This window comes from Pongo pygmaeus, chromosome 10, assembly GCF_028885625.2.
Source record: "Pongo pygmaeus isolate AG05252 chromosome 10, NHGRI_mPonPyg2-v2.0_pri, whole genome shotgun sequence".
Classification (NCBI taxonomy): domain Eukaryota; kingdom Metazoa; phylum Chordata; class Mammalia; order Primates; family Hominidae; genus Pongo; species Pongo pygmaeus.
The window spans coordinates 30,391,787-30,404,571 of NC_072383.2; the positions used below are offsets into that span (position 1 = coordinate 30,391,787).

At 37.7% G+C, this 12,785-nt stretch overlaps 1 protein-coding gene across 3 annotated transcripts in view; it reads left to right on the plus strand.

Annotated features, from left to right (window-relative positions):
- FAR2 (fatty acyl-CoA reductase 2) overlaps positions 1-12,785 on the plus strand; it is a 200,016-nt gene that overhangs the window by 161,065 nt on the left and 26,166 nt on the right. For all 3 annotated transcript variants that reach the window (XM_054442369.2, XM_054442367.2, XM_054442368.2), the window contains exons 5-8: positions 8,001-8,178; positions 9,504-9,548; positions 11,328-11,446; positions 12,165-12,232. In XM_054442369.2, coding sequence (XP_054298344.1) covers positions 8,001-8,178; positions 9,504-9,548; positions 11,328-11,446; positions 12,165-12,232 — 410 coding nt within the window. The remainder of the gene's footprint in view (positions 1-8,000; positions 8,179-9,503; positions 9,549-11,327; positions 11,447-12,164; positions 12,233-12,785) is intronic.

The window sequence follows — 12,785 nt, forward strand, 5'->3', positions numbered from 1 at the left end:
TGCAATTAAGGAACTAAGTTTTTTTAAAAAATAGAGAAAAGTCATACTTATTATTTGCTAATTCAAAATTAATTAGGACATCCAGGACCACCTATCCAGCCTCATCTCTCTCAGTCCTCCCCTTACTTTCATGCTGCAGTCACAAAGAAGTAAGGCCTTCCCTCCTCATACTCTGCCTGCCTTTGCACTCGAAACTCTCTGTTTGTTCCAGAACTTACTTCCCCTTCTGCTTCACCTGGTTAATTCTTACTCAGACATCAAGGCTCCCCAGCGAAGCTCTCTGGCTTAGGCACCCTTCCCCAGTGCCCCCATAGTTCCCAGTGTTCAGCTGTATTATTGCTCATAACACGGGTCATTCTGGATGTCTGGTTGCTTATCTACATTCTACATTAGACAATGAGCTTCTCAATGGAAGAGAATATTTCTTGCTCCTCTTTGCATCTCCAGCTAGGGACTCAATGCTTGCTGAATGAATGAAAAGCTTTTGGTGGCATAGATGATTATTGTTCATACTGTTTTGACTGTTTTTGTTTGTTTGTTTTGACTGAAGCAAGAACAGATGACAGAATTCTGTAACAAGCTGATATTTTGGGATGCAGAAGTCTTATGTATAAAATATCTATCCATATCCCCACATCTTACCCTTGTTTCTGGTTGTTCATTTTTTGCTTCTTAAACTTTGAATGAAACCTATATGTTAACTTCTGAATAGCACTTTAAATAAAACCCAGCAACCCCTCACCAACTATACCATGATCTACGACTATTTCAACAACTCCTATACCAGATGGAATTTTTGGAAGTTTTAGAATAACAACATTAAAAATCATTCTGAATAAATATCAATTCACCTAAATCCAGGTTTAGTTTCTTTGTTTTAGGAAAATACTTTATTTATTTGAGTAATTCTCTATTTAGTAATTGGTCTGTGTTAAAATGGAATTATTTTCCAAGGTTTTTAGGTTTCTATTTCCCTTGGGAGTTTTTCTTTCTTTCAGTGCAACAGAGAAATGCCTGGGGGAAAGTTTTTTTGTTGTTGTTGTTAACAGTAACTTCAAGGGGTCTAGCGGCTGCCATTGCTCTTAGTAGTTCAGCAGTTCTTATTTATTTATTTATAAGGAACCAGGAGTTAGACAACAAGATGATCTTGAAGCTATACTCTTGGCATTATATTCTCAAGAAAATCACCATGATGACGTAAAATGAAACTTTATTTTTCCAGAAAATCAGTTGAATGGGAATTCCAGTTCTGAGAAGTAAAGAAGGATATGCGTTTTTGGCCCGGACCTTTCCTGATTGCTTGGGCAGCAGTGGTACTCCTCAGTGTTGTTAATAATGGGACTGTGAACTTGAACCCCATGCTTACATCCTGGTCCCAACCTTTGCAGGCCCAAAGTCTCTGCTCATTCAGCTTCCCCCATTTTCTATCCATCCTGTATCCTGAGACTGTCAGGCCTGAGCTCCCTTTCTTTAGCCCCTATCTCAAAACTTTTAGCATTACCTTGGCCCTGAAATATTCCAGAAAGATGAAATTTGATTTCGTTAGCACAAAAACTTTAGCACATTAGCATAAATATATTTTTAAAATAACTTAAATCAGGAGTTAATGCTTTTAATGAGTATGACGAGCCTAGCCGTTAATCAGTGTTAAGCAACTCATTTTCCTGGCTCTTATATCTGTAGTTGTCTTCTGCCCCTCATCCCAGCCACCCGTTCCCATTCTGACTCAACTCTACCTTCATATTACCAGCTTCTGACTAGTTGGTGTATTTACCTGTGGAAATTTATGTGCATAAATGGATCAGGGATTGCCAGTGAAATTCCAGTTTTCCAGAATAACAGCTTATATAGAATGTTTATTTTTTAAAATGCACATAACTGACCAAGAAAGGCAGGGTTTTAGTGCTTTCCGTATTTTTTAGGTCAAGGTAACTCCTCTTAGGGAAACCAGTATAGAAGAAAAGGGCTTTTGTGCCTGTATAAAAACCTGAAATAACTAGAAGCAGGTACTAGAAAAACGGAATCACAAATATTTATTGTTCTATTGAACATATGTAAATAAATCTGAATTAAGACGGGAAGGGAGGACATGAATCATTATTGAGCAATTACTGTGAGCAAGACACTTTCACAGACATTTAATTCCATAATGTAATATTGTAGGGTTGATATTATTATCACTGCTATACTAATCATGGAGCAAAAAGCTCAGAGTGGCTAAGTAACTCCTTGAAAGTCTCTCAGACACAATTTTTATCCATGGCCACTTGATTCTGAAGCCCATGGTCTTTGCAGTCTACTCACGTACTTGGCAGTGGTAGAGATTAAAAGGTGCTTTCTGGCTGCGTGCAGTGGCTCAAGCCTGTAATCCCAGCACTTTGGGAGGCCGAGGCGGGCGGATTACGAGGTCAGATCGAGACCATTCTGGCTAACGTGGTGAAACCCCGTCTCTACTAAAAATACAAAAAATTAGCCGGGTGTGGTGGCGGGCGCCTGTAGTCCCAGCTACTCGGGAGGCTGAGACACGAGAATGGCGTGAACCCGGGAGGCAGAGCTTGAAGTGAGCCGAGATTGTGCCATTGCCCTCCAGCCTGGGCGACAGAGCGAGACTCCGTCTCGGAAAAAAAAAAAAAAGGTGCTTTCTTAAGATATAGACTATGTTCCAAAGAGCTCATATCCAAGACAAATAGAACAGGGCAGAATTATACACATGTGGTGGTGGGGAAACAGATCATATTAAGTCTGGTGGAGTGGAGGGAGGCATATGAGAAGACTTGGAAGAGTGGATAGAGTGTGCGTGGATAGGTGAGATGTGCACATGTGCCTGGCAGGGCAGCTGGAGCTGGGAAACCCAGGCGTGTTTGGGACACAGCCATTAGTCCATCTTGGCAGCACATGTGTTACGCGTAGGGAAGCAGTTAGAGATCAAGCTGTAGGGGAGGATGGGCCATACTGTGGAGATTTTGCATACCATGCAGAGGAACTGTATTTAATTCTCTAGGCAGTAGAGATCCATTGAAGGAGGGCCATGTGTGCACATGCATTTTTGTGTGTAATTTTGGGTTGTTTGCTCATTTGTTTTCGTCATGGAAAAATACTGATGAAAGTGGGCTTCAGGAATATTAATATAGCCAGGGGTGGGGGGAGGCAGTGGAGTAGCATAGGGAGTAGACAGAGGAAGCGAGACCCATTACCAGAGAGGAGTGGTATGGAAGACTAGAACGAGGGTGAGGCAACAGATATAAAAAACACCTCCATGTTTTGGGAAAAAAAAAACAATAGGACATGGCTACTGCTTTGCATATGGGGTTGCACCTATCAAATTAACTCCAGATTAGAACATGCATACTTGTCATGTTTTGCATCTCTAGTACCAGGGATTTAATTATTTTAAAATTCAATTCTGTTGAAATTTTACTCCAAGAAGCAATGCGTTTTTGAGAGCTAATCCTGATATATTCAAATCTCAATGACTTAAGTTTATGGAGTGGACTTCTTTTAAATTAGTGATTCCCTGATTTGCCTGACTGTTGGAATTTCCAGGGCATGTTGAAAATACAGATTATCAGACTCTTAACTTTGCAGATGTATTTAGTGATTCTAAAATGGCACCCAGGAATCTGGATTTTTCCCAGGGGCCCTGTGTAATTCATATTTATGAGCAGGCAAGTTTGGGAAAGAGTGCCTTAAGGAGCTTTTTCACTGAGCAGTCTTCATTTGAAATGAGGATCATTTGTCTTCTTTATCTCTATGCTCCCTCTTTCTCCTGCTCTCCTCGCCTCCTGTTGTCTTTCAGTTCTTAGAAGCTTTAATGGAAAGTTCCTAGTAGATCTGTACCTACTAAAAACCATGCTTCTGAGGCTACACAGTCACCAGAAGACACAGCTAATCTGCCATGTGAAAAAGGAAAGGTGGCGTGTGCACTGAGGGTGCAGGTATGAGAGGCAGGGGAATGGAGGCCCCTACAGCCAGCAGCAGTGGCCCTTATCACAGCCCTCTGGGAGATATGAAAGGAGGTCAGATGTTGGAAAGTAGTCTTTTTTGCCTTCGTGCTATAGAACACATTGTCAACACTAAAAAAGCTGACCTCTTCTAGGGGAATGGTGAAAGCTGATTCTAGCACTTGTGCTTTTAATTTCAGGATGGCACAGCTTCAAAATGACATCTAAGTAGCTAAGTAAAAATGAGAATTCTTTGTACTTTGATATTAGCAGGCTTTAAATTACAAACCAGAATAAGATTAAATTGTTTCTTAACCAAACTGAGTAATTTTCAAATGGCAGGCCATTGGCAGGGCATTCAGCATCTGGCTCATGTTTGAGCCTGGCTAGGTGCTCCGTAAAAGTCTTGAGGGAAATACAGAGGCCAATTCTCCATAAGCATTAGGCTCAGAAATACCCTGCTTCCCACTGGAAAGTTTAAGTTGACCTTGAAGCCACCTTCACCAAACCGAGGTTGGTCAACACTTTTCACCATTGCCACTGGACACTTTACTTCCAATTTTGCTTCCTGGTCTACAAAGATAACCCCCTTCCTTCCTTTCCCACATTCTCCATACAACCTCGTCTTCTTTTGAGTTCGTCCACTTTCTCTCATCATTGTCCATCTCTGCTTCCCAAAACCTTACATAGTACAGAAATTGGCCAATCAAGATTATCATGTGGAAGAACATCCATTTACTGAATAAGACAGCTGGCTCCTGGGGGCAGAAAGGTGATTAGACACAGTGATAAAAATCATAATCCCTGATCTTCTGGACTCACTGTCTGTCCAGTGGGGAGACAGACACATAAGCAAATACAACTTAATAACTACAACAATCAAGAGAATGACATAATCTAGCCTGGAGAAAGAGAGAGCAAACATTATCATAAGACAGTGTGTCCACCACTTACTCTCTAACAGATTTCCTGATAAACTACTAGGCTTGCCCACTTGTTGCATAAGAAAATTGAGGGGATCAGGGGAGGGGAAATACATATGCCTCTTGGTATTTCATTCAGTAAATACATAAATAAACTATTAATGATATAATCACGTTGATTCAATAAGTTTGAAACCAAAATTCATAATCTTTAGAAAAAATTGTGTATGTGTGTATATGTGAACACACGTAGACATATACATACTGCTTTCTGAAATTTTCAATGACTTTATGCTTCTTCTGAAGCAATTCAAGTTTAGAATTTGAGACCCATGGGTTCAAAACATTCTTGAGTATACTGGAGGACATTTAGATTAATTTCAGACATGTATTTTGGTTTATATGTGTTTTTTATCTATACTAACTTATTTACTGTTTTAAAAACAAATTGAGAACAAACAACAGCAGCAACCCTGAATTGAGTGTTTAAGTCCTAAGAATGGCTTGGCCCAACCAGTGGATGTGCATGTTTATTACACTAATCTCCTCTGAACCTAGGAAGTGGCTGGATGAGCTTCAGATGGTTTGTTTGTCTGTATTATAAATGATATTTTACTTTTATTTGTTTTTTTATTTATTTATTTACTTATTTATTTATTTATTTATTTTGAGCCAGGGTCTCTGTCACCCAGGCTGGAGTATGGTGGCACAATTATGGCTCATTGGAGCCTTCAACTCCCAAGCTCAAGCAATCCTCCTGCCTCAGCCTCCTGAGTAGCTGGAACTGCAGGTGCCCACCACCATGCCCCATTAATTTTTTAAAACTTTTTTTGTAGAGGCAGGGTATTATTATGTTGCCCAGGCTGGTCTCAAACTCCTGGACTCAAACGATCCTCCTTCCTCAGCCTCCCAAAGTGCTGGGATTACAGGTTTGAGTCACCGCACTTGGCCAGAAATGACACTTTAAAACTATTACCTACAAAGATGTATGCTCACTGGTTGTTTTATTAAAAAATTAAAATGCCTTAGGTTTATTGGTTCATTTTGTTTTATCAAAGAGCTTAAATGCAGTTGTGAATATTCCTGTTTACCCTCATGATAATTTAGAATGAGTATAATTATTGCCATTTTCACAAGTACAATTGGAATGAGAAGATAAAACAGTGGAATACAGGTGTAGCTGAGAGTAGCAGAGGCAAGTCATCTATAGAATATTAAAATTTCTTGCATGCGTGCTGTCAGAAATCTACAAAACCAAAATTTTCTAAGACAAGCAAACTCGCCAAGCTTTATAAGGCCCGTATCCCCCCAAGTATTATCCTTTCCATGTACCCCAACATTAATGACAGCAACTGGTACTAGCCATGTGACATACAATCCCTGCACATTATTGGGCTCTGATGTTTTCTAGGTTTTTTTTTTTTTTTTTTACAGCTTTATTGAAATTAAGCTCTATTCCCTCAAGACCTGGTTTTCATAAACTATATATTTTTGCAGGTGAGAGAAAATGGTCTCAGGTCAGTCAATCCACTGTTGACCCACAAATGAAATGAGATAGTGGTAGGATTGTTAAGATGGAGAGGTGTCTGCATCATCCTATATTCTTTCCCAGCCCCCAGGTGACCATATAATTAAAATATCCTAGATATTTCTATGTAGTTGAAGTTGTTTTTAATTCTAGAACCCCTCAATCTTTCTCTATTCAATTTAAATGAAAAGACATTTGAGTATCCAGAACACACTCAGCACTAATAGAAGCAAAGCAAGAAAAGTGGAAACAGTATAGTCAATGCCCATGTTCTACCTCAGGATCAAATGAGGCATTAAAATTGAAAGCTGTGATTCTGAATAAGTCTTAACATCATGCACATCTTAGCTGCTCAAAAATGTGTCATGTCAGCAAAGTGGTAACAGTGAAGATTTTCTACAATCAAAATAGTATAGTTCTGTTCTATAAAATAGAAATAAATATACCACATTGATTAGAAAAATCACACTAGCATATTTCGGCAGCTTAATTTTTAAAAAGCTATGTTATATCAATGATTTAACCACATAGATCTGTCAGCTAGAAGAATGTTAAATACATAATTGACAATACTTTTGTTGCTTTCTTAAGAGAGGTGTAGATAGACTTTGGGGTTATCAAGTGGTTTGACATATTTTTAAGAAAGATTAGGCTGATGCTATGGTAACTTGGTTATTCATGACACATGTTATCTTGTAAGTAGGAGTAGCCAATAATCGTGATTTTGAAGCTGTTTCAGAGCACTATAATCACCTCACTTGACAGACTTCAGAATTCACTGGAAATCTCTGGAGATAATTTTCAAGTTATTAGCATAGACTCTAAACAGACCTTCAAAATGCATTACATAGGTTTGCTAAAACAGATGGTAAGTGCCAAAAGTAGTCACTTTGATTTGATTTGCATTGAGTGGAATTTTTAAAATTTAAAGCTAAAGGCTTCAGGATTACTGCACTGGATTTTTATCGGACAACACTGAGTAGGGCTGCCACTGAAGCACCTTGGATGACAGCCTCTAACTCCCCGAACACAGCATGCAGCACACTACTGGGAGAATGACTGGGACTCAAATATGTGTTCAATGAATGTACTTATCAGCTTGCTAGAGAGGAAGTAAAGTAATAATAACCTCTAATATAGTACTACTAAAGTTCTAATTTAGTACTACTACAATAAAGTAGTAATCAGTACTGATAAAGTAGCAGTAGTGCTAAAGTAGTGCTAATAAAGTAGTACTAATAGCCCTATACTATCATTCGTAATAAAGTAGTATTGCTATTGATTCTATCGGTCTATCTACCTACCTGCCTGCCTGCCTACCTACCTACCTACCTACCTACCTACCTACCTACCTGCCTGCCTACCTACCTACCTACCTACCTACCTACCTGTTTGGATGGGAGCGCACAGGATAAGATTGGGCTTAGCAGTGGCGAGCAAAAAGCTCATGCATGCTTTGAACAGGTACACACTCAAACTTGGTATCATGTGACTGTTCTGAATTCCAGAACTGAGGCTAAAAGGTGGAAGTTTTGTTTGATTGTGTCTCACATTTTCCTTTTGGTTTATTGTCTAACATGTGTTACTAGAATTCTCTTTACCTTTTAGGTGGTTAGATGATGCTATTATTGACGAGATTACACCCAAGCTGATCAGAGATTGGCCCAATATTTACACCTACACCAAGGCCTTGGGAGAAATGGTGGTGCAGCAAGAGAGCAGGAACCTGAACATTGCCATCATAAGGCCCTCCATTGTGGGAGCAACTTGGCAGGAGCCTTTCCCAGTAAGCCCACTCACCTGGATTCTGTGTTTTGCTTCCAAACTAAGGTTCTTCTAGCCCAATTACTTTCTGATGTCTTTCTTCTTCTCCTCCTCAGGATTTATAGCTAAGTGCAGCCAATCGAATAGGAACCCATTATACTAGGGCAAAATTCCACTTTGGGTTCAGGATTCACCCAGCATGTGGCTCCTCTGGCAGTTATCTTGACTGTCCTAGAGTTGGACGGAGAGCTTAAATTAGCTTCTAATTACTCTAGTCTCAAAATTCCCATGGGTGATGGTTTCATATCTTGGCTTTCCTACTATAGTTTAAGCATACCAGAATGTCCTTCATGGCCAAATTGGTAGTATTACAACTGCCAGGGTAAACAAGAGTTTCAAAGCTCACAGAAGGATCTCAGTTTAGGAATACTAATTTTTTTAAACCTCAGTATACTGTCATGACCTTTTGAAAGTACTTTGAATTATACCATCTTGTTCAAAGCAAGTCTGTGAAGCTTTGGGGTAGATAAATTCCTGCTCCACTACTTACTGGTAATGCAACATTTTTGAGTTGTCCCTTCCATAAAACAGGACAGATACTATGGAGAGTTGATTTGATGAGACAGTGTATGAGGAGTGGTCCCTACTAAAAGGCTCAACAAATATTAATCCCTTCATCTTCTCCTCTCTTCTCTCCCATTATACACACACATTTGACTTTTATACTGTAATGTAAAGAGACATAATAAGGTCAGCTGAATGGCTTAGGTCTTAAGAAACAAACTTAAAAACACATTTCCCTCTAGCTGCTCTTAAACATAATCTCTGTAACATCTTTAAGTAAGTCAATACACACACAGACACACACACAGACACACACACACACATATATATATGTATATATATCTGGCATGGACTCTATAGCTGGTAAAAAATGTTAAGAAATGGGCCATTAACACAAATCATGTTTTCAATGTTCTCCTAAGAGGCTGAAATCAGGACTAAGGTGGAGAAGTATGGTTGGTGAATTGCTTAGCAGATCATGATATAAGGACAAAGTCCAATTTAGTCCATAAGAGGTCATAAAACACCACAAAACCATTCATGACTCCTGCTAAGAAAAACAATCCTGGCCAAATTCTAATTTTTGCACAGTCAAATAAAGTACAGAAAATGGCCAATGCTTTGCCATTATCTTTTGAGATCTTAATAATACTGAATTAGATAGTTCTATTGGCTGGGATCTCAGTGCTCTTGTTTGAAATTTATTAAGATTAGACTGCAGATGTTCCAAAGATAAAGCAATTTTCTGAAATGTGTAACCAATAGAAATCTTCTTTCTTTTAGGGTTGGGTTGATAATATAAATGGACCTAATGGAATCATTATTGCGGTATGTATAATGATAAAGAAATAACTCCCTGAAATGTAGTAGAGGAATAGTAACAAAATTCTTAGTGCTGGCTTAGCTTCATTGATCCAAAACATAAATGTTACTTTACTAATAACTGAGGCATATTATTTTAATTGTTCTGATTGTAATATACAGGCAGGATGAAATTATTCTTTGAGAATTTTTTATCAGAAAAACAGAGGTAATGTGCTATCAGTTACTATTTAGGAGTTTTATTTTTGAAGTCTTTGAGCATCAAGGACTTTTCTTTAGTTACCACAAGATGGGGATATTTCCTCCTTTTTGCAGTTTATAATTTCATGAATTAGTGCAGTGAATTGAGGATGCAGTAAAAATATCTTCAAAGATTATTGAATTCTTGATTATAAAACACATGTAAGAGTTTATGTGCGTGTATAGAAAAGAGATATACATCAATAATTGTTAATGAATACAAGAAAGAGAACTACCAATTGGAGCAAATTTTTCAAATACAAAAATCCATGAATATAGGCAACACCTTTTCAATAATATCTTACCAGAAGAAACGTGGCTCCTCTAGGTAAGCAGCCCTTAGTGCGCATCTGCCCGAAGTCCAGATTGATCCAGCCAAGCTGTGGGGCTTCACAGCTCACACTGAAGCATTCAGGGTCTAAACCCCACTTCATTCTTCTGTACAATGAATAGGAAATCAGTGATCTAAATAAACTTAAATTTTATTAGGGATTTAGACTGCACTTCAGACTCTGTCTCTGTTCCTCCCAGAACTAGGTTCAACATGAACTGCAATACAAATATGAGACAGTGAATTATAAGTGACAAAGATCTTCCTTCTGATTTCTGATTTTCCTAGCAGCCCCTTTCTTTCTGTTTCCCACCTGCCTTCAACTCTTTCTTCTACAAAAGTTCAGTTGGGGTGAACGTTTAGTGACTTAGAACATCATTATTTTAACATGATCCCAAAACGGGTTTCATTATATGCAAAGCTGCATATTTATTTACATTTTCTAAAATGTTCTAAATTGGTTTCTTATGTCTGAAAGAAGGGGAGCTAGTTATAAGAAAACAGAACTGAGTAACATAAGAAAGTGCTAATCATTGCAAATCAATGTTGGAAACATGCACAGCACAAAGAATCAATTTCATAAACTCAACCAATTATTAACATGAATAATTCCTAATTCTTGCATCTATATAACTTCAGTGATCTGTGAGGTGAACTAAGATACTGAATAAAAAGTAAATAATAAGGCAATTTTTCCAAGCCCAAAAAAAAGTTTTGTTTTATTAATGGTGGAATTTCACCAATTAATGTTTTTCAAATAAGTATTTCTTAAACTTTTAATGCCTACTATTGCTTGTAAGTTAATACAGAAAAAATCATCAAGGAAATGGTAAACAAATATTAATGGGAAAATTAATGAGAAATTTGTATAACCTTAATTCTTAACATGTCTTATGAATTAATTTTTAAGATGTAAAAGTTTATTCTTGGTGTTTGTTAATTGAGTTTATTAACCTCTCACAAATTTGAGGAATTTTATTCCCTAAAGGAACGTGAGTAACACTAGTAGTTCATGGAAATGCTGGAGATGCACTTGGCTGGAAAGGTAGGATAGGCTGAGGAAGTCACACTTAGCATAAGAACCTGGTAAGCAGTGGATAAATGTTAGCTGTTTTCACTTATTGCACTAGTGTAATCAGTTTGATGATACATACTTTAGCCCCAGCTATTATTTAAGACCTGGTTTAATATTTTATGTTCTTTTTCCTATGCAGACCGGGAAAGGGTTTCTTCGGGCCATAAGAGCTACTCCAATGGCTGTGGCAGACGTAATTCCAGTTGATACAGTCGTCAATCTCATGCTAGCTGTAGGATGGTATACTGCAGTTCACAGGTGTGGATGCTCAAGTGGGCTTTCAAAGACTTCATGAAGGGCAGAATATATTAGGCCCATTTTCCAAATATAGGCATTTCATTGTACAAGACCCCAAATGTGTGAAAGTGTGTATTTCAATATTTTATAGAGTTCCTAATATGCCATCATATATGCATTGAGTTGTTTTATAAATACAGTTTAGTACTTGGCTACTCATAAAGTAATAAAACCTTTAAATCACTTAACCATAAAATTCTTGATAACCAAAAGGCTTTTCTTTCTATTCAGTAATCTAAAATTCAGCTTTCTCTTTTAGGGCAAAGGAGATAGAAGCTGATGAAATGACAGAATTTTTTTTTAATTGAACTCTGGTAAATGCCAAAAGTTCAGTCACGATGTGTGGGGAAGCTTCCTGGTACAAAGGAAAAAAAATAGGTTGTTCATATATTTGGGTCTGTTAGTAAATTAAATTTTTCTTATGTGAACTCACACATATGTGCTCCATAATATGTCACTCCTATTTAACATCTCTTTCACACACACACACACACTTTTCCTAGTCTTCTTCCATTTTGCTTATTAACCCAGAGAAAGAATGAACGATGGAAGCCTTTCATAGGTTGCCTTAATCAGATGAATTACTGAAACCACTCTGTCTAAATATTATTTTTCCTTATTTTTCTTTCATTAGTTTTCCATTTTGTTGTACTTATCTAATTTTTATTTCATTTTCCAGACCTAAGTCAACATTAGTCTACCACAGTACATCTGGTAACCTCAATCCCTGCAACTGGCACAAAATGGGTAAGTACTTTAGCTATGTAACTCTATAATTACTAGTGTCTGGCACAGAGAAAAAATTGACAAAGTGTGTCATGGAGCTTAGAGCTTATATGAGGAGAAAGACAAAAAGTAAGTAAAGAGACAAAATAATGAGAAATTGTAAATGTGTGATAGTTAACTAGAACGTACTGTGGTTACCAAAGAAAGGAGTCAGTGGGAACATGTACATGACTGTAAGCAGTAAGGGGTCCATTGGCTACAGCAATTTTAAAAATGATGAAACAAAGCAAAAGTTGGCAGTTATAAAGAATGTCAGTGATAAAATACTGAAATACTCCTCCCTGTTGGAGCAGTGGCTCCTACACACACCCCTTCCCTTCTTGATATGTCACTGAGAATGTGACATCATCAATGACCAATGAGATTTAGAAAAGTTAGGTGATATTAATCCTTTGTTATTGAGTCCATCATACTGATCATTAATTTATGCAGCTTGCCTCTCAGGTGTGCAATAACCACTCCACTAGCGATTTGTAAAAGTGAATAGGAATCACTATGGGAGAAATAAAAACAA